Source organism: Cordyceps fumosorosea (assembly GCF_001636725.1).
Source record: "Cordyceps fumosorosea ARSEF 2679 chromosome Unknown scaffold_7, whole genome shotgun sequence".
In the NCBI taxonomy this organism is placed as follows: domain Eukaryota; kingdom Fungi; phylum Ascomycota; class Sordariomycetes; order Hypocreales; family Cordycipitaceae; genus Cordyceps; species Cordyceps fumosorosea.
This window is the reverse complement of record NW_017387307.1, coordinates 1,628-22,880: the sequence shown is the minus strand read 5'-3', so window position 1 is coordinate 22,880 and position 21,253 is coordinate 1,628. Positions and strand designations below refer to the sequence as shown.

The window sequence follows — 21,253 nt, the reverse complement described above, 5'->3', positions numbered from 1 at the left end:
ATAGAATATAATAATATAATATAACCTTTTATAAACTAAATAAAAAATAAAACTAAGTTTAAATAAAAAGAAACTAAAATTAAAGTATTTTAAAAAATTAAAGACTTAATTATAAAAGAACTAATTATAAAAATACTTAATTTAAAAAAGTCTTATAAAATTAAAACTAATACTTTTAATTAAGTATTTAGTAAATAATTAGAATAATAAAATAAGTAAAAAAGACTATACTTAATTATATTATTTTTATAAAAACTCTATAGATTTAAATTAAACTATAGAATTTATAATAAAGAACTTATAGTTATTATTTAGTATTTTAAAAAATAAAGATACTATTTTATTAGAGTAAATTATAGGATTAAAGTATATATTAACTATAAGAACTTTATATTATTCTTAATAATAAAGGATTTAAATAAATAATAAATTAGATAGTATAAAAACCTTATAGACTATAACTTTAAGATTATATATTAAAAAGGATTAGAAAATAGTAAAGTAAATATACTTAATTATAGAGAAGATCTAAAGTTAGAAGAAGTAGGTAGATAAGGAGATAATAAGGTGTTTATATAATCTATTAAGGTATATAACCTATACTTTACTTAAGATAGGCCCCTTAATAAGTATAGAGTGCAGATTACAGGTAGACGAAACCTATTACCTAGGTAGTACCTAGGCTTGTAGGTACCTCTAGTTAGGAGGTAGGTACATACGCCACTGTGCAGCCAATACCTCGTAACGAGCGCTAAAGACTGCCCATCGTTTTTGTCTGCCTACTGTAAGTACCCGTGTACATACGTCCTACATCAGTACCTGCGCCACTAGGTATGCCTCTCACCGTTGGCCTTACCGTCATTGGTCTAGCCAGCTAGTTGGCGCCTTTGCCCAGCTATGTAGCTTAGCAGGTACATACATACATAGATAGGACGGATCACGATTCGCCCAAACGCTTCTTCTTCCACCTTGATCCGTTTGCCATCTCTCCCAAGGGGCATTACGGTTGCTTCGGTCTCTACCCGCACCAGCTTTATCCTCGCCTATATCTTACCATTTTATTTCTTATCCTCTCCTCTCCTCTCCCTGTCTTTCTTATTGCTCTCCCGCCTTCCGTCTTACCTTGTCTCACCCTGTCCCCTCCTTGTGCATTGACGGCTCCGCTGCCACCTTCTTCCGCCCAGCCGTCCAGATCCAACAGACACAACATCTGTTTCTGTTCCAGTTGCCAGTTTGACTGTTCTTCTCCAATCTTGCACCACCCAGCGTGTGCGACGCTTAATCTCGACCACAGGGTCTTGGACCCTTTGTGTGCGCCCGCGCGGAGCGATCCCTGCAAAAGAAGAAGAAGAAAAAAAACGGTCATTGCACCACTAAGGGCAACCCGTGCAGCCCCCTCGACGGCACCGCAACCCTCGATTGCGCATCCATATTGCCATCCTTGCAAGCGGCGCTATCGCTGGCTGCTATTCGCACCAGCCTCCGTCACACAACAACTCCTCCCGCTCCCGGCTTCACGAACCCGATCTCTCAGGCGCGCCGACCTTGTCTCATACATACTTTATTTTTATCTTCTCGAGTCTTTGCCGTTGGCTACTTCCCTATCCACAACCGCGTCTTCCGATCACCTGCCCCAAAAACCTGCGCCTACGTAGGTACTGAAAGTGCGACGCAACCAATTTTCGCCAAGAAGCGAAAGCTTCTGCACTGCCCGCCTTGTCCGCCACAGGCCTTTCCTTTGCCCTGTCAAGTCCGACGACACCTCGAGCCAAATCATTCTTGGCCAGTAATCGCTCCTTTTTCCTACCCGACCTGAGACTCGAACTCGAATACCAATCGCCCTTTTCCGCGAGCATCCCAGCATATACCTGGAGCTACCTATTGTGCTACCACTCTCCCGGAAAACGTGCCGGCGTTGCAAGCCGTCCATTCGACAATCCAATCCTTGCCTGCTCTGCAAGGTTCTTTCTTTCTAATTTTTTTTTTTTAAATATTTTTTATTTTCGGCGCCAGGCACGACGCCCTGAGCAACAGAACCGAGGACTGCTTGGGTATCAACACCAACTCCAGCGACGAAATTGCCAGAATCATTTCACATTCACGTTATCTGATATTGTGCTTCTGTGGCGTTAGGCTTTCGATTTCGCCTATTTAACCTCGTCAGCGTCGCCCGTTGGCGGAGCTACCACTTTTTTTTTTTTTTACCTGTCACAGCCAAGTCTACAAACGTCGCTTCCAAGGACGTGGTCAGCCCTGCGCCATTGACTACGTCTTCATATTCTTTTTTTTCTTTCATACCAATCATGATTTTTGCCTTTGCCCTCACTCTTTGTTCCTTGGCTGGACTCTGGCTTAAACGTTACTGATACGTTTCATCACTTGGGCAACTTGCTTCATCTAAAATTATCAACGAACACTACCTTTCATTCTTCACTGGATATTCTTTACTAGCACCATCATGCTGGGCAACTTCCGCAGCAATGTTTGGGCACAGCTAAAGGCCATCAAGCCCGCATTTGTGTCCAAGAACCCTCATTTCAACTTCATCACCGCGCACTACTTTTGGATCGTTGGCGCTACGATAGTTGGCTCTATATGCATCTACGCTGGCGGCACTGGCCATCTGGCATATATCGATGCCCTACTTTTTGCCAGCGGCGCAAACACTCAGGCCGGCCTGAACCCGGTCGACGTGAACCTTCTTACCACCTTCCAACAAGTCGTTATATACGTTCTCGTCATGCTGTCCAACCCAATTACACTTCATGGATCTGTCGTTATTCTGCGCATCTACTGGTTCGAAAAGCGTTTTCAAGGATGGGTGCGCGAGGTTCGCAGCCGGCGTCCCAACTTGACCAGGTCCAACTCCCAAGCTGTCAGCGAGACGCACCGGGCTGAGGCAGGCGTCAATGGGCGTCATATTACAGTCGTCCCGGCCAACGGCACATCTCAGCGAATTACCAACGACGGTATTCTCCTCGACAATACCAACACTGCGCCTCTAGGTTCGCTGGCCCGTGCCAATCTGGACAGTGATACCACCGCCTCTGCAACAGATAGCCCATCTACCGCTACGCCCGGCAACTCCCAACATACCCAAGATAGTGATGATGGGATACCATCCACTCACGGTACTGCCACCCCGGTTGTCGGATTGCATGCTCGTGCCGATAGCGTGGGAGAACACACGCACGGTCCTACCGCTATTACTTTTGCCGATACTGTCAAACGAAGCGATGGGCTTGAAGAAAATGCCATCGAGTTTGCTCAGAGACGCTCAAATGCACAGCATATTGCCATCCTAGAACGCCAGCGCAATGAAGACGACAATGAGGTCCTTCGCATTCCAGGCCCCCGTGACATCGAGCGAGGGCAGGTTCCCACCCGCTTAGGGGAATTCGAACGCGACGAGGCACTCGGTCCTCGGATGTCTCGCATCGCCAGCAATCCTGGCGCGGGGCCACAGTCTGAAGGCCCGTATCAGGGCATTCGTGGCCGCCAACCAACCGTTACTATTGCAGAGCCGGACCGACCACGTAGAGACGTATCAGATGATGCCAAGGCATTGACTGGCACTCTCAGTGCTTTTCGTTTCCGAAAACCACGTCTCTTCAATAAAAGTGGACAAACCCCGCATCATGAGGAGGATCCAGATCAGCCGCCCAGACCTACACGAACTTGGACCCTAGAACGCATTCGATCTGCTCTTAATCGTGATTCCGCCAAGGTCGAAGACATGCCATATCTCAGTTACACCCCTACCATGGCCAGGAACTCAAATTTCGTCGGCCTTACTCTTGAGCAACGGGAGGAGCTTGGTGGAATTGAGTATCGCTCCTTGCGAACGCTTGCTTTTGTTCTTCTTGGCTACTTTTGGGGCTTCCAGATTTTCGGGCTTGTTACACTTTTGCCATTTATCATGCACAATGAGCACTATGGCAAAATTGTCGAAGATGCTGGTATCTCCAGAATATGGTGGGGCTTCTTTACGCCGAATGTTAGCTTCATGGACGTTGGCTTTACGTTGACGCCCGATAGCATGATTTCCTTCGTTCGGTCTGAGTATGTTTTGATGATCTCGTGTTTTCTGATCATTCTCGGAAATACTGGCTTTCCGGTCATGCTGCGCTTCATCATCTGGACGCTGACAAAGATCATCCCCAAACACTCGGGCCTTTGGGAGGAGCTCAAGTTCCTCCTGGACCATCCCCGTCGATGCTTCACACTTCTTTTCCCTTCAGGTCCAACCTGGTGGCTGTTTTGGATTCTCATCACGCTCAACGCCGTTGATTTACTTTTCTTCATCGTCTTGGATTTGGGCAAGGAACCCATTAGCTATCTTCCTCTACACAACAGAGTTGTCGTCGGCCTGTTCCAAGCTGCCTCAACAAGGACTGCAGGCTTCTCGGCTGTCAATTTAGCTGATCTTCAGCCTGCCATGCCTGTCCTGTACATGATTATGATGTACATTTCCGTCTTCCCTATTGCCATCTCTATTCGACGAACGAATGTATACGAGGAAAAGTCTCTAGGTGTATACGACAATCATGAAGGAGCGGAAGAGGAAGCAAGCGCTCTGTCCTATGTCGGTACCCACTTGCGCCGACAGCTTTCTTTCGATTTGTGGTTTGTTTTCCTTGGATTCTTCCTGCTCTGCATCACAGAGGGCTCTAAAATCCAAGCCGGGCGTTTTGAGGTATTTCCTGTCTTATTTGAGGCTGTCAGTGCCTATGGTACCGTTGGATTGAGCATGGGTGCCACGGGTATCAATGCATCTCTCTGCAGCCAGTTCTCCGTTGTTGGTAAGCTTATCATTGCTGCCCTACAAATCCGAGGTCGTCATCGAGGTCTGCCGTACGGTCTAGATAAGGCTGTACTTCTTCCTACCGAGGCTCGCTTGAAGAAAGAAGCCGAAGAATCTGAAGCAGTCTTGGCCCGCATGAACACAGCGCCCACAGCGACAACCACTGGACTTCAGAGATCACCGAGCGTTGCTCGCGGCCGCAGCATGAGCCGAGGCAGAGATTCGAACATCATTGCCAAATTCTTGCACCCTGGTCCTGTGGTCCAACGCGATGCCGGCCCTGCGCGACAGCGGAGCCGATCCAACGAGTCTCGTGTGCTGGCTCTGGAGCGCAATCAAACCTATACTGAGCCACAAGCTGAGGCAGAAGACCAACTGGAGAGGCTGCCTAGTGGCGCATCGTCCAAGCGAATGCAGCCAATGCGCGCCGAGACCGCGCCGACTACTCAACGTACTCCTTGGAGGCCATAGCGATTTTTCATTTGACCTTTTGTCAATTGCGCACCCATTGTCACCCTAGACTTTGCTGTTATCTGTTTTGTATTTTTATGGCGCGGCATATGTATAGCATCGGCGCGATTTCAGGCGCGTGTTCGGCGCAAATGTGTCTGCGAGTTTGGTTTATAGACGGGAATTGCTGGTGTTTGTCGTCATTGTTTTACGGAAAGCGGCGCTGACTCGGGCTCATCGGAGAGCAACTAACCCCGACAGAAGCGATAAATACAGCACAGCTGTGAAATTACATAGTATTGATTTGTTTATATCAACAACGCCGCTTTGGTGGTGAGTCAACATCGGCCTACCAGGAATGCCATCATGATGGTGAAGGAAGAGCTCCCCCCATGTAATATACTATGATAAAAACCATGACTCCCGAGCCTATCAGTTCCCGCTGTCATGTCCGGAGAGGCCTTTTTAGATGGAAAATTGGCAACGTCCCAGTACATATCTCACTTCCATCTCTCTACTGTCCGTTGACAACGCCACAAGCTAAAGCAGGCATATTACTTGTCCTCAAATGCGTCTAGGTTCTTAAGCGCCGCCGCCAGTCGCCTGTAGTCCCGCAGGAGCTCGAGCACCTCACCCAGCCGCAACTCACCCGGGGTGCTAATTTCCATGAAGCGCCGGTTCGGTGGGGCAATGCGGGGGGTCTGCTTGGGCGGCTGGGCGGCCGCCAGGTCCGGGAACGCCTGCCGGGGAAGAGTAGGGTGTTAGAAGAGGCTCCGTGTGAGATGCGCATGTGTGTGTGGTGGGGATACTTACTGCGCTCAAGTCACATCCGTCTTCCGATTTGCTGTTACCACTGCCGTCCTTGATTGACGTCACCCCTCCGACAGGCGGCGTAGTAGAGGTCGCGGAGGCGCGACCGAAGCCTCGAAAGCCGGCCATGCTCGGCAGGCGCGCCATGGGGTTGAAGCTGCTGCCAAGGCTGCGCACCTGGTCTAGCATGGCGGCGCCCTGCTGCTGCGCGGCGCCGGCTACCGTCGTGGTGCTCGCGGCGGGCGGCGGCGGTGTCGGCGTGCGTCTACTGCTCCCGGCGAGTTCCACCCTTTTCAGGGAGCTTGCGCTGCGGCGGCTTCGGCGGCTGTCGGCGCTGGGCTCGCGCCCGCCGCCGATGAGTGCGAGGACAGAGTCACGGCGCGCGGGCTTGGGGCCGTTCTCTGCTGCCGCGGGACTGCTGCTCTGCAGGCTTGCGGTTTCATCTTCGTCTTCGTCCTCGTCGTCGCCGAGGAGGGGCGGCGTGCTGACGAGCTTCCGGGCCTCGTCGAGTGTGCGCGGCACTGTGACGGCCTCGGCGGCACCACCGTGGCCGCCGGTGGCCTTTTGCTGCTGGCGCAACTTGCCGATGAGGAACGAGTAGCTCTCGCCTAGGCTGCTGGAGATGGTCTTGAGGCCTTGGTCGGCGGTGCTGAACACGGCACCGCTGGCAGCGCCAAACGCTTGCGCTGGCGTGTTGACAAGGCCGCTAAGGCGTCGATTACGCAGCACCGCCGCCGCCGTGAGCCCACCGCCGGGTAACGAGGATGAGGCGGAGGAGGTGGCTGTAGGCTCGGCAGCCATGACGGTCTCCGTGCTTGTTTCGGTGGAGGCGGCGGAGGCGGAACTGTCCCCTTGGATATAGGCTGGAGGGAAGGTATCCGGCTTAGTGGCCTCGGCTGCGGCGGTGGTGGTGCCCTTGGGCGGGCCGGAGGGGTGCTCGTCGTTGCGGAGGGTGGAGAGGTCGACCGTCTCGAGGAAGCTGATGGCGGCCTCGAAGTTGGTCAGGCAGTAGGCCGCCTCGCCAGTGAGCTTGGGCTCCCAGCGAAAATGCTGCACGAAGCGGAGGTTGCTGATGGCGTGTAGGTGCTCAGGGGCGAGCGTGATGAGGGTGTAAATAAGCACGGGCATGATCTCGTCGGCGGACGCGGACGGGTGGAAGCGCGAGAGCGTGTCGACGATACTCCGATGCACGGCCCGAAGGTGGTTGATCTTGCCTAGCGGGTAGTGCGAGTCGTTCATGGCGATGAGCTCCCTGCGCGCGGGCGCCAGCGACTCGTGAATCTCCCCACCGTGAAATGTCGGACCCCCGTCGTCCTTGTCGCGGTCGCCGTCGTCGTCGTGGTCGTCGTCTTGCCCGAGATCAACGCCGAGGTCCGCCAGGCCAATGTTGACCAGCGCCAGCGCGGCCGTTTTGGAACGCAGCTTGTCATCCTGCGCCTCGTCCTGAGTGCTGCGGTGCCGGTATATCCGGTCGTAGACGGCCTCGCAGAGACGCCGCTCCACGGCCTCCTCCATCAAGCCCTTCTTGGCTTCGAGCGCCCTGCGGGCCTTTTTCCTGTCTGCGAGCTCCTCCGCAGTGATCATTTGCTGCTCCGTGTCCAGTAATTTCATATTACTGTCCTTAGACTTAAGCGAGGAGGTGGTTCGGGCGCGGAGGCGACTGGCGGCGGAGGCGAGGGAGGACGAGGACGAGGGGTTCGGCGACGGGCCGCGACGCTGCCTCGTCGCGAGGGCACTGATGTGCGTCTGGATGTGGGAGGAGGCCAGGGCGTAAAAGTCCTGGAAGAGCTGAGACATCTTGTGTATTTTGGGCGGCGTCGAATGGACCTTGGCGCTCAGTGATTCGATAAAGCTACAGGGCAGGCCGTGTTGTTCGTTAGCAACGTGGTTCGTCAGCTCTGGGTGAAGGGGCGGAGCGTCGTTGTACCTGTCTGTCAAGGTGACGAGCTCAATGGGCAGCTCGTCGAGATCAACGGAGCTTCGGCCATAGTCAGCGGCCTCGCCGTGCTCGTCGGCGTCCTGTGATGCCTCAAAGGCATCCAGCGGATGGCTATGGGCGGCTCTGTCGTTCTGGAAGGTATGGGCGCGTCTCGGCTGCGGCATGCCGGCGCTCACCCTGCGGCTCTGCGATGGCGCGTCCTGTGAGTCAACCCGGACGGCGACCGGCTTGCTGGAGACTGCTTGATCGGGGTTGGCAGAAGCCATCGCGGACGTAGAGACGGGGAGTTGGTGGCTACTAATGGGGGCGGAGGGTCGTGGAGGGCCACAGAGTATGTCGGTGCGGAACGTCGATGGCATGCGCCTTTGAATAGACCGCTCCCCACGGCTAGCTTTTCCTGTTGAGAGAGAACAAATAGCCGTGGTGTGATGGTCGGAAGATTAGCGAGGTCACCGGGTGGATGTTGACGCTGGCGTGGACGCCCACGCACTTACGCGACACAAAGTGGCAGGCCGGTCGGCGCAGCTTTGTCACAGAGCTGCGTCAGAAGTCGTATGCGAGGTGGAGAGGGGAAAAAGGGCGAGTCAAGGGCGAGAAGCATACTTTAACGAAGGTTGTGAATTGCTTATTTCTGACTTGAAATGAAGCTGTGCTTGCCTTCAAGCATGTTTAGGACAATGAAACGAGCGGGATAAAGTTTGCACAGCTTGTGTGATGAATCGTCTCAATCTTTGCTATATACGTACCTGGCAGGAGCTTCAATCGGCGCTATACCTGCGATTGGTCACGGGACGCCAGTGTCAGGTACCTGGTACCAGTATGGCAGATTGGGGAACTATGTAAATGTACTAGATAGCTACAGGTATCTACTGCCTGTCAAAGGCTAGCCTGGCGGCTGCTTGTAGCCCTTCACAATACGTGGTCTCCACGTCAACTGTATTTTAACTCATCTATCTATTACACCACTAGCAGCGTTAAAAAGCAATGAAGCCGCAAAAATGAGTATACACCACCTGCCCGCCATCTAAGCAGACTTGCGGCCATTCTTGGCCCAATCGCGCAAATCATTCTTCTTGATCTTACCCGTGCTCGTCTTCGGCAGCTCCGCCACGACCTCGACCTCCTTGGGCACCATGAACCTGCTTATCGCGCTGTTGCTCCTCGCCCAGGCGATCAGGTCCGCAGCCCGAATCGCCTCCCTGCCCTCCTTTACTGTGATGTACGCCTTAGGCACCTCGCCCCATTGCTCGCTCGGTACCGCCACGACGCCGCACTCGAGCACGTCCGGGTGCTGCACCAGCATGCCCTCCAGCGCGACCGACGAGATGTTCTCGCCGCCCGAAATGATGATGTCCTTAGCACGGTCCAGGATCTGCGCGCTGCCGTCCGGGTGCCACACCGCGAGGTCGCCCGAGTGCAGCGCGCCGCCGGCGAACAGCTTCCGCGTCGCCGCCGCGTCCTTGTAGTATTCCTTGGCGCAGATGTTGCCAAAGAAAACGATCTCGCCAATCTCCTTGCCGTCCTTGGCCACATCGATGAGCAAGTCGTCGGGTTGGTCGGGCTTGATAACGCGGATCGGCAGGCTGGTGATGAAGCCGTGGCCTTGACGGGCCATCTTAGCGTACTTTTCGGCCGGAGGGAGACTGTCCCATTCAGGCATAGGATAGCATTTTGTTATAGGACCATATGTTTCTGGCTGCGTCAATAGGATAGAGACAAGGGGAGAGGCATGTGACACTTACCCGTCATGCCGTAAACATGTACGGGCATGAGATTGAGGTTAGTCTATATGCAGCCGGTTAGTCAACCAAACGACTTTATATGAAGTCCAATTCCAAATTGAAGCGTACCATTTGCTCAAACAAGTGGCCAGTGGGCGGACTCGCTGCAACAGTCACTCGAACTAGATGCGGAAGCTTGACAGCCTCCTTGGCAGTAACAAGCAACGTGTTAACAGTCGGGGCGGCGTTGAAGTGAGTGACGCCCTCATCCTTGAGTAGGCGCCAAATGGTGGGATAATCAATCCTGCGCAAACAGACGTTTACACCCCGCACCGCGACAATGGACCACGGGAACGTCCATCCGCATGCATGAAACCTAGTTTCGGGTTAGCTCGCGCCAACTGGCCTTGAATGCTGTGTAACCAACAACCGACATACATGGGCAAGGTCCAAAGATATCTGCAGCGGCCGTGATTCAGACCAGACTCGATAATGTTTGCAACTGCTGCAAGATAGGCGCCGCGGTGAGTGTAAACGACGCCTTTAGGCTTGGACGTCGTGCCCGAGGTGAATGGGATGGCGAGCATGTCATCTTCATTGTCTGCGTGTGCGTGAAGCCCGTACCATCCCTTGGCGCCTTGCTCAGCGTCGTAGGTGAGACCTTCCATAACGGCTTGATTGTATTGGCTAGCATTAGGGCCGCTCACAACGTCTGTGTCCTATAGCACTGGGCGTTAGCTTAAACAAAACACACACTCATCATGTCTGTATGTTTTCTTACATCATCTACAATTATCGGAACCTTGCTGTGTTTAGATATGTAGCTGCTGAGAAGGTCCGCAAACTCCCTGTCCACGATGATAGAGTCTACCTCTGCAAACTCGAAGATGTAGGCAATGTCGTCGGGCTTGAGGCGGTAGTTTGCGGGGACGACGACGCCGCCAGCGGCCACGATGCCATAGAGGGATTCAAGAAATGCGGGCGTGTTGGGCGCGAGGATGCCGACGCGCTTCAGGCCGCGCTTCTTGAGGTAGTAGGCCAGGCCGCGGGCGCGGTCGGCAGTCTGCTGGTAGGAGCGACGGAGAGCAACGCCGTTGGCGGTGATGTGGACGACGGCGTCAGCATGCGGCTCGATGGAGGCCGCGCGCTCCAGAAAGAAGGTCGGGGAGAGGTGGTGGATGTGCGCCGGGGGCGGCGCAGCGGGCAGCAGGTGGTTGACAATGGATCGAATGCGCGACGGAGGGCTAGACATGATGGCGGCGGCGGCTTGCGAGGCATGTACCTCCTAGCTGGTGAGAGGGCGGTAGGTAGGGAGAAACGGCAGAGAGATGTGAACGGCGAAGTTGAAGGGAGGAGAATCTCGACAACGTCAGCAAGCTTGCAAGGATTATAAGATATAGAGTCCCCCACTCGACCGGAGATTATTGGTTTGAGGGATAGATAGCGTCTGAGCCGTGAATCTCGGCTTCGAGTCGGGATTTGAGAGAAAGAGATGCCGCGGGTTGTGAAGACGAATCCACGGTATGGTAGGCCGGGGCTGAGCCTCCAGGTGCCGCGGCCCCGCGGGAGGGGGATACAGTGGGGAGCTCGCCATTTCTAGCACTCTTAGTGGTTCCTGCGGCGCTATTCGCACGATTTTAATGGCACCTTTGCCCCACATTCTTCCGCTTCCCGTATCCGGGTGAGCAGGCCTGTCGGTCGCGGACATGAATAGCATACAAAATGTTGAAGCAAGAAGATGCAGAAAATTAAATAGAGACTCATGATATTCTTGGATCTACGATTAATACCTCGTTTAAAGATGATGCACGGCTCACGTCATTGTGAATGGAAGTAACCGCCACAAACTACTGGGACAGGCCGTAAGAAGTAGTTGCTAGCTGAATGGAACGGCAGCATAACTATGACATTAGTAATGGTACAGGTTACTATGCGGTTTGCCCTGTAAACTAATAGTGCTGATTTATCAATGTTTTAATTACATGTGGTGTAAAGAGTAAAACAGCAGGAGTTCGTTTTATAAGCTACGCGCCATTACACAAGAGCGGCGCTCTCTCAGCATGACTACCTTGACTGAATACAAGTCAGACAAATGAACGAATTAATAAAACATCCAGCCTTAATATTTTATTCATTACATCCTCTTCATGCGTGATCGTACTCACCTCTCCCTTCACCTTCCTTCACTCCTAGTGAGTTTCCGTCGGTTTCGTCACACAATCTGAATCTAGCAACAGCTGCGTTGCCCCTCTTTCCCCCCAACCACGCCACTTAAGTAGCACGTCCTCCATTGTCAATCAACAACGCACCCAAATCTGTCATCATCAGCCGAAGCCGCTGTCGTATTCCGGATCTGCAACACAAACCATGAGCTTGATGCGTCCGTTGCGCGGAGCCTGCCAATGTGGCCGCAATCGGTACCTGATCCACGTTCCCGAGGACGCCCTCCAAGAGGCGCAGGTGCTCTTTAACACAAATGCTTCTCATCGTACGTCACAAACTCAGATGATGCTTACGGCGTGACCTCTGATGGTTTTTTGGCGAATGTTTGATTCGGTGCTTACCACTCTGCTCAGAAGCTTCCCTCGCTACGCCGCTGGCCGCCTATATCAGAGTCCCTTTGACCTGGTACAGGAGCGCAACCTACGCCTACTGCGACGACGAGACGCACGCGACGATCCGACGATCCTACGTGCACCCTCATCAGCAAGACTGCATACGATACTTTTGCGGCTACTGCGGCACCCAGCTGTCCTACTGGTCCGAGAGCCCGGCCGCGGAGGCCGAGTACATCTACTTGACCCTGGGAAGCCTCTTGAGCGAAGACCTGCACGACCTGCAGTCCCTCGGCCTAATACCTGACGATACTGATTCTGATGATGACACCCCACAAGAGGAGAACGTTGCGGGGCACAAGCCGCCGGAAGAACCACCGGCCGAGGCCACGGTCATGTTTCGGGAGTCGTTTGGCGTGCCCTGGTTCGAAGAGCTTGTCGACGGCACCCGGCTCGGCAAGCTACGCCACAGCTCACAGGACGGCCAGGTGCGCGTTGAGTGGGAGATTATAGAGTGCTCGGATAACGACAATGATATGGAAGATGTGGACATGCCGGCACCGTCCCCGGGAAAACGAAAACTAGACCAGAGAGGAGACGACAATGTTGAAACATAGCGTTATGGATAAAGGGTGCTCGATGTTAGGCGTTTCTGAGTCACGGCGCTGACGGGGTGATTTGAAGTTTGGGGGGGCATTGTATGTATGGATCTGGGGTGGAAACTGGAGGTGTATTGCTAGATGAACTCGCACGAACTGATTTCAATATGAAATTTGGATACATGGAATGAAATATTAGCCATTCAAATCCTTCTAGCTGGAGTTGGGCCGCGCCGTGTCAAAAATATCCACGAGCGCTCTGCTGCGATGGGTTGCGTACTTCATTGGCGCGTGGAGAAATGGTATTGAGAAGTAAGTTTTCAGCATAAGTTGGGTTGATTCAGGAAGCAACATTGACGGCTGCTGATACGATGTTACATGGCTCTTTAGAAAGGAAGAATCAATGCTACGCTACCATGATGCCGCTTTAAGAATCCGGCTCGATGCTATGGTACCTAACATCGTCTCAAGGCCAGACTGGCTCTCCACAACACTATGTCGTCAACCGGACCCGACTGGAAACTGCGAACAATTATTTGTAGTACGGGCTAACTAGCGATAGGGCCAGCGACCTGAGCTAGCGCTGCCGCGATCCATCACAGTCTTGCAAACGAAGCTTATTGGCATGGAAATTGGCTCATGAGACTGGCGGCCACTATTCGTACACCAGACGGCCGGGCGGGATATTATCAGTCTCGTTTGAGGCGACGGTAAGAACTTGTCGAACTTGATTGACGTTAGCCGAGACTCTTGTTCGGTCGAATACTATCTTCAGCCCTCTTGGGTCGCAATACCGATGCAGGTCTTGGCTTGATAGGGGCGCCACGCTATGGCCTAGGTGACTACAGTCCGTTCGTATCACGGATTGAAGAACAGAAAGAGATGGGGGGGGGGTTACTGCTTTGCACTTACCCGAACCACCTTCTCCGACGAATGAAGGGGGTTCAATGAATGAAGGAGGAAGAAAATAATGCCGCTTCTCGTTGTACCAACGCTTCCGTCCAAGACATCAGAGCGGCAGCCAAGAACCAGAGTCACGAGCCTGTATTGTCGGGCAGCCTTGACGGATGGAAGATGCTCCGCAAGAACCCGGAATAAACAAAAAAATGGACTGATGCCAGCTTTCCTCACAGTTAGCCCATTCATGGTTTCGTGAGGACTGATGTACCCACGGAGGCTCCCATAAGGCCCTGTACGGCTGTATTGGGTTATGGGTACTGCTACATAACTGGATCCGGTTATTAGCCAGCTAATAAGACCCCGAGACTCGTAAGAATCGCGGGGTGGTGATGCAGCCAGCTGGAACATCGACGTCACTGGGCTGCATTCCAAAGCTAAGCAGGTTTTGATTGTACAGATTGGCGAGGAGCTGCATTATTGCTGGAGAGAATTGTCGCTTCTTATACCAGGACCTACTATAAATATCCTACGTTTCCCCCTTCCATTTGAACCTTGATTATCAGCATCACCACTTACACAACCACCCACACACCGCTATACGCTCACACACCTTCTCGCTTGTTATCTGCCATGTTCAATCAACTGAGTCTCCTCACGGTCTCCGGCCTCGCCGCCGTCGCCTCCGCCGAAGGCTTCGCCAAGGTCACTAACCAGTGCGACTTCGAGGTCACTCTGTGGTCCGTTGGCAAAGACGTGTCAAACGGGCACACCTTAAGGCAAGGCGACGCCTACCAGGAGCCCTTCGCCGTCGACCCGAAGACTGGGGGCCGTACGCTCAAGGTCACCCGCGATCGTGACGGGCTCTACACCGGCAGGCCCCAGACAAACTTCGCGTACAGCCTGCAGCAGACCAACATCTGGTACGACCTCAGCGACGTCTTCGGTGACTCCTTTGCCGGCAAGAAGCTGCGCCTCGCCAGCGACGACGCCGACTGCCCGGCGATCGAGTGGGACAACGGTACGAGTCCGGGCGGGAGCCAGACGCACATCTGCCACTCGGACGTTTCCGTTGTCCTGATTCTCTGTGCTTAAATGTCTGAAAAAAGCGCCTCTCTGTACTCAAATTAGTGAGACGTTGATTGAAATGTCATGGCTTATGCACTGCATATGGAGGAGGCATATCGGTGAGGAACGGTTAGTCTATTATCCTGCCAATTCACCCGTACTGTGAGCCGGCGGTCAAGTTGGTGGGACTACTCGGAGCCACTATGCCGAAGGAAGACTTGACTCCTCGGCATATATCACAACAGACAGGAACTCTTTTTTCAATTGATTAAAATTATCAGCTACTCGTGGGGGAAAGCGACATAAAAAGAACTGCAAATCTGCCGCGTGACATTGTTCGGTGGCCAGGGCGTTGGCATTAGCTCGTCGGCTGACAGTGTTGGCCGTGGTTAACTACCTCAACAAGTTGGCCATCCACCATATTGTATCCCAAGCAAGGACAGATGTGAGACATTACAGGAACTGGAATATAAAGAAGCACATTAGAAAATAAAAACTAAACCAAGGGCAGGCTGAAAGAATCCTATAAACGCCGACTCCAAGTGGTATTAGAAGTAAGGAACAGCGTCTCTCCATCGTTCAAATAATAGCTCCCAGAGCAGCATTACCCCAATGGACCGCTCCAGCCAAGCCATATACATATTCGCGCTCAAAATACAAGCATCTCGTGGGACCAGTTATGTTTACCGGCGCTGTAGCCGCTGCCCGCCCTATACCGGCAAGGCAGGTACCGCCTCCGTCGTCAGCGCTGTCCTGGATTCGTTCGCGCCCGCTGTACTAGGAGCTGGTGCGATTTCGGGATCCGGTATTCGAATGTCGAGCTAATTGTCCGTAGTAAGCACACGCCTATATTGCCATATAGCGTCTTGCAGAGTGCAACATACTGTCATGTATCCGGTCTGCCGCAGGGAGATAATCTTGGGGGCGACGAGCCCACCTTCCTCAGTCGCCATCGACTTTTGCATCTCCGCATTCCACTGCTCAATCCACTTCTCCAGGGCCACCAGCTTCTTCTTGGACGCCGTCATACCCAGGTCATCCCACAGCCAGCCGGTGACAGCCCCCATGACGCTGTCGACGATGTTGCGCCCGGAGTACGGGTTGAAAGTCTCGCCCAGCTCGGCATTGAGCTTGCTAATCACCTTGCGGAACTCGTGCTCTGAGATGCCGGCGGGGTCGAGGATCTCGGGGTAAAGGTTCGAGAAGGCCGGCGCGATGTCGCCATGCAGGAGCCAGTCGCGGCGCACCCGGATGATCCGGGTCGTCGCGAATTCCACCGAGTTGACGGGCACGTGGGGGTTTAGATGGGGGTAGCACGGGTGGCGAGCGCCCCATTCCTCGCCAAGGTCGCCCTGGATGTCGTCGCCCATGATGGAGGAGTTTGTCGAGGACAGGGCGGAGCCAATGCCATCGCTGGCAGAGACGGTAGATGGGCGAGGGGTATTATCGTCGCGACCGCGTTCCAGGTCTCTGGTGAAGCCCTCAATAGGGGCATCGTTAGTAGTCATATTCACGGCAGTATTGACGGGTTATCGAAGTAGTCGCAGTGTAATGGAAGTGGGCGCGGTTTAGATAACTCGGGTAAACGGTGGTATGGTGATTCGGGAACGAGTCGATAGTGTTGTGTTGTATGACTAATATTGTCTTTAGTGGAATGATGTAGCTAATAGCTACTGTTGGTCACCCACCCGCTAGCACCTGCATTGTGATTATAACTATTAACTATAAGGCTTTATAGATAATCTTAATAGAATTTAAATAATATAAAACTAACACTTAAAGGTAAATAATTTATTTATTTATTTATTATTATAGTTAATTAAATATTTTATCTATTTAGTCTTTATGTATATATTTAAGTATTAAGTAAAAAAAAAAAAAACTAAATAGACTTAAAGAAAAAACCTATACTTTTATAAAGTAGTTAATAGTAATATTTTTAATAACTTTATAATAAGAATCTAGCTTATAACTATACTAAGCTTAATCTACTAATAAAATTAGAAAAGAACTTAAGAAAGATAAATTAATACTTATAACTACCCCTATATAATACTAGTTTAAGGCTATATTAATAAAGGTAGTTATAATAATTAAAATAATATTAAGAAAATATTAAAATATAACCTTTTAACTAAAATAAACTATAATAAGTCTACTATAAGAATAATTTAATTAAAATAATTAATTAACTAAAAACTTATAAATAAACTTCTATTTTTAATCTTTAAAAAGTATAAAAATAGAGTAAAGAAAATATAGTATAAATACTAGTAGGTACTATACTATACTAAGACTACTATAACCTTAAAGTAAACCTCCTTTTTTATTCTTAAAATAATAATCTAAATAATAATTAAAAAAGTAGTTATATAAATACTAAAAATAGAAAAAATAAAAAAAACTATTATTAGTTTTAATTAATTAATTATATTATACTAATTAGACTAGTCTACCTATTTAGTACCTCTATAAGTTTAATAGTAAAAGAAAAACTAGAGTCCCTAGAGGAAAACCTTTACTTCTACTATAGGTAGTTAGCCCTATATTAGTTCTTAGTAGGGTCTAGTGTAGGCCCCTCTCTTAATCCCTAGGTTTTTATTTTTAGTCCTATCCTTTCTATTACTTCTCCTTCCCCCTCTCTAATATCTTCTACTTTATTATTAGGGGGGGGGGGGAGGTGGTTTATAATCTCTATCTAAGGGTTATAAAAGAATATAGTTATTTATATCTTTAAGTAAGTAAGTATTTAACTTATACTTAAGGTACTTACTATTTTTAGTTTATATAAGAGTATAGTTCTTTAAGTGTTTATTATTTATATTAACTATACTATTTATTATATCTCCTACTAGTTATTATATTTTAGTATAAATATTATATAAAGGCCTATCTTTAGTATATTTATAGTCACCCCCCTAATAGTAGTATAGTCTTATATTAGTTTTTACTAACTAACTTAATAGTTAATTTACTATTATTATTCTTTATTAGTAGTTAATCTAGTTAATCTAGTTAATCTATTATTAGTTAGTAAGTATATAAAGGCTATAATACTTTTATCTTCTAATTCCTTTTCTTCTTTCTTTTTTAGTCTCTTTAATTCTATATATTTACTTTTATTATTATACTATTTTATCTTTATTTACTTTTATTTCTCCTTCTTTTTACTATCCTTAGTTTACTTATATTCTATATAAAACTAACTATTTATAAGAAGCCTTTTATTTCTATACTTATAAAGAATATAAGTACTTTCCTCCTTTTACCCTTAGACTAAACTTAGTTCTAACCCCTTAGTAGTTATATAACACTTAATAACTTCTTTTACTATAGTAAGTCTACTCTATTTTAGTTTTAGTCTATCCTTTTACTATTATAGCTTTATAAATATACTACCCCTATTAATAGTATTAAGTCTATATTAACCCTATATAAGACTAAACTAGAGTTAAAGTAAAGTAAGCCCTATAAGACCCTCTATAGTTACTATATTACCTACACTAAAACTACTAGTATAGTTACTTACTTTTAGTCTACTAGTATATACTATTCTTAATATAATCCTAAACTTTACTAACTTTAATAATTAATAAGTAAGGGTTATATTTATACTAAGTGTATTTAACTCTATATATAGTACCTTACTATAAGTCTAGTCCTTTTCTATATTACTCTTACTATTAATCTTTTTAAGTTATACCCCCTATTACTACTATTACTACTACCCTCTAGGCCTAGCTACTAGAGTACCCTAGCCTTAAGCTAAGGGTAGTCTTAGAATACTAGGACTTCTTATACTTTACTTATATTATAACTTAGGCCTATTATAATACTAATAGTATTACTATTAAAGTGGCTACTAACTAGATCTAATCTAGTAGTAGTACTACTAACCTAGTAGTAACTATTACTATTACTACCCCTACCTCTACCCTATTACGCCCCTACACTTCTACTATTATTAATAATACTAGTACTATCTTTATTATTTTTACTACTATAGCCTTAGGCCGCCCCCTTACCTTAGCTAACTAGGCTTTACTCTTTAATATTCTTAAGGAGATTCACTATATTAACTACTAACTTATTATAAATACTATAAGACGTGTAGGCAGGGCTAAGTAAGGTAAGGCGAAGGCTTATTACACTAGTTACTAAAAGGATAAGAGATTATATAATCTCCTTAGGAGATTAAAGACTTAAGCTATTAAGCTATATTAATCTAAGAATAAGATCTAAGGGATTAAAGGTTAAGCCTTCTAATATAGAGTTATAGTAGAGAGGTAGATAAGTACTTAAAGAAGAGGTATTCTTATAACTAAGTAGTCTAAATCTCTACTAATTAATCTAAGTAATAGTTCTACTATTAGGAGATATCTTCTAATATTACTTATACTATAATAACTATTTATATATACTTTATATATTTAAACTAACTCTCTACTTAAAAAGTAAACTAACTATAGATTAGGATTAAGCTAGTATTATATTTTAATTAGTCCTATTTAGTGAGTTACTTTTAAGATTATAAATAGTTAACCTTTATAATATCTACTACTAGTAGTAAGAATACTAATATAGTAGTAGTAGCTACTAACCTAATAACTATAGATACTAATCTAGTAACTATAGTTACTAACCTAGTAGTTAAAATTACTAACCTTAATACTAAGGTTAAGTACCTTTATATATAGTTAGAAGAAATAAAGCTTAAGGCTACTATACTACCTAAACTAAAAGTAATAATACTAAAGTTTCCTAAACTTAATATATTTAATAGAATTAAAGGAGATATTTATACTTTCTTAACTTAAGTAAAAGCCTATTTTAGAGTTAATAACTCTATTACTAAAGAATCTATAAAGATCCTTTATATAAGAAACCTTCTTACTAGTAAAGCTATAGAATAGTAAGAGTTAACTCTTTAGGACTATTTTAATAATAAGAAACCTAATAATAATACTATATATATCTTTATAAAATATAAGAATTTTAAAGAAGCATTATAAACTATATTTAAAGACTTAAATAAGATTTAAACTATAATATATAAACTTAAGTTACTAAAGTAGACTAAATCTACTTAGTACTATATATAAGAGTTTAAATATATTACTAACTATATTAATTAGGATAATAATAACTAAATAGAACTTTTTTATAATAGACTAAAAGAAGATATAAAGGATAAGATTACTAAAGAAGACTAACCTAATAACTTTAATATATTTATTAAAAAGATTATTAAGATTAATAATTAGTTATATACTAAGTAACTTAAATATAGAGGATAGGGTACTAAATAATAAAACCACCTATTACTATTATAAGCTAATACTAGTAGATGTTATAGAGGATCTATAGTTTATAGAATATATCTAAGCCCTATAGAACTTAATATTATATATAAGAGTTAAACTAAATCTAATAAAATATACTATAATTATAGAAAGCTAGGACACTTTATAAATAAGTGTAGGGTACTTAAGAAGTAATAGAAACTAGTTAAAGAAAATTATAGACTAAATATAATAAACTATAGTAACCTACTAACTTATAATATTAGTATAGTTAATAGTAAAGAATATTTCTTAAATACTAATTAATAAGTAGAATATAATATACACTTAGATAAAGATTAGGACTTTAAAACCTAACTACTACTAAATAAAGAGGAAGAACTTTATAATAGAGAAGATCTAATAGAACCTCCTATAGTATCTTTTATTAGGATATACTCTAAGGAAATAGGATATACTAAGTTAAAGAACTACTTTATACTCTAAAAGAATAAATAGTAAGAAATTATATTAATTAAAGACTATAAAATTATTAATCTAGAGATACTATAAAAAGTAATCTAAATAGATTAAGACTAACCTAATAATATTCTAGAGGATCTAGAATATTTAAAAACTATTATAATATACTTATTATACTACTAAATCTTATAAGTATTATATATATATAGTTATTATAAAAAACACCTTTTAAAAAAGATTAAGTATAAGTAGTGTCTAGACTTAAATATAGGAGAAGAACCCTACTATAAAGAAGAGCTTTAAGGGTAGGTTATAATAAGGGAGTCTAATAGTATTCTCCTATAAAGACCTAAAGAAAACGAATATATTATAGGAAATACCTATATTATCTATATACATCTAATATAATAAGAATATAATAGAAACTATATATAAGTGAATAATTTATTAAGCCTAAATCTAATTAATATAGTAGGTAAATAAACTAACTATTACTAAAGCTCTAATAATAAGTCTAATAAAAGGACTATTAATATATAAAAGGAAGGAAGTTTAGAAAATAATAACTATTATTATAACTAAGACTAATACTTTAATAAGGATCTAATTAGTCTCTATATACTATAGATATTAGTAGTATAAGTT

General features: G+C 46.3%; 6 protein-coding genes across 6 annotated transcripts; 3 read left to right on the top strand and 3 right to left on the bottom strand.

Annotated features, from left to right (window-relative positions):
• Window positions 1–2,458: 2,458 nt before the first annotated feature.
• ISF_03546 (Potassium transport protein, high-affinity) lies at window positions 2,459–5,275 on the top strand (the record flags this gene model as incomplete). The annotated part of the gene is made up of 1 exon (XM_018847152.1): window positions 2,459–5,275. One exon carries the CDS (start codon window positions 2,459–2,461, stop codon window positions 5,273–5,275), a length of 2,817 nt encoding a protein of 938 aa, XP_018705359.1.
• Window positions 5,276–5,808: 533 nt separating this feature from the next.
• ISF_03545 (VPS9 domain protein) lies at window positions 5,809–8,269 on the bottom strand (the record flags this gene model as incomplete). Its single annotated transcript, XM_018847151.1, has 2 exons — window positions 5,809–5,994; window positions 6,068–8,269. The coding sequence occupies 2 exons, from the start codon at window positions 8,267–8,269 to the stop codon at window positions 5,809–5,811; spliced, it is 2,388 nt and encodes a 795-aa protein (XP_018705358.1).
• Window positions 8,270–9,027: 758 nt separating this feature from the next.
• Window positions 9,028–10,976, bottom strand: ISF_03544 (AMP-binding domain protein; the record flags this gene model as incomplete). The annotated part of the gene is made up of 5 exons (XM_018847150.1): window positions 9,028–9,695; window positions 9,746–9,788; window positions 9,854–10,100; window positions 10,163–10,443; window positions 10,506–10,976. 5 exons carry the CDS (start codon window positions 10,974–10,976, stop codon window positions 9,028–9,030), a joined length of 1,710 nt encoding a protein of 569 aa, XP_018705357.1.
• Window positions 10,977–12,091: 1,115 nt separating this feature from the next.
• Window positions 12,092–12,896, top strand: ISF_03543 (hypothetical protein; the record flags this gene model as incomplete). The annotated part of the gene is made up of 2 exons (XM_018847149.1): window positions 12,092–12,212; window positions 12,301–12,896. 2 exons carry the CDS (start codon window positions 12,092–12,094, stop codon window positions 12,894–12,896), a joined length of 717 nt encoding a protein of 238 aa, XP_018705356.1.
• A 1,512-nt stretch (window positions 12,897–14,408) lies between these two features.
• On the top strand, window positions 14,409–14,870 carry ISF_03542 (BYS1 domain-containing protein; the record flags this gene model as incomplete). Its single annotated transcript, XM_018847148.1, has 1 exon — window positions 14,409–14,870. The coding sequence occupies one exon, from the start codon at window positions 14,409–14,411 to the stop codon at window positions 14,868–14,870; it is 462 nt and encodes a 153-aa protein (XP_018705355.1).
• A 683-nt stretch (window positions 14,871–15,553) lies between these two features.
• On the bottom strand, window positions 15,554–16,351 carry ISF_03541 (Golgin subfamily A member 7/ERF4; the record flags this gene model as incomplete). The annotated part of the gene is made up of 2 exons (XM_018847147.1): window positions 15,554–15,664; window positions 15,728–16,351. The coding sequence occupies 2 exons, from the start codon at window positions 16,349–16,351 to the stop codon at window positions 15,554–15,556; spliced, it is 735 nt and encodes a 244-aa protein (XP_018705354.1).
• Window positions 16,352–21,253: the final 4,902 nt, after the last annotated feature.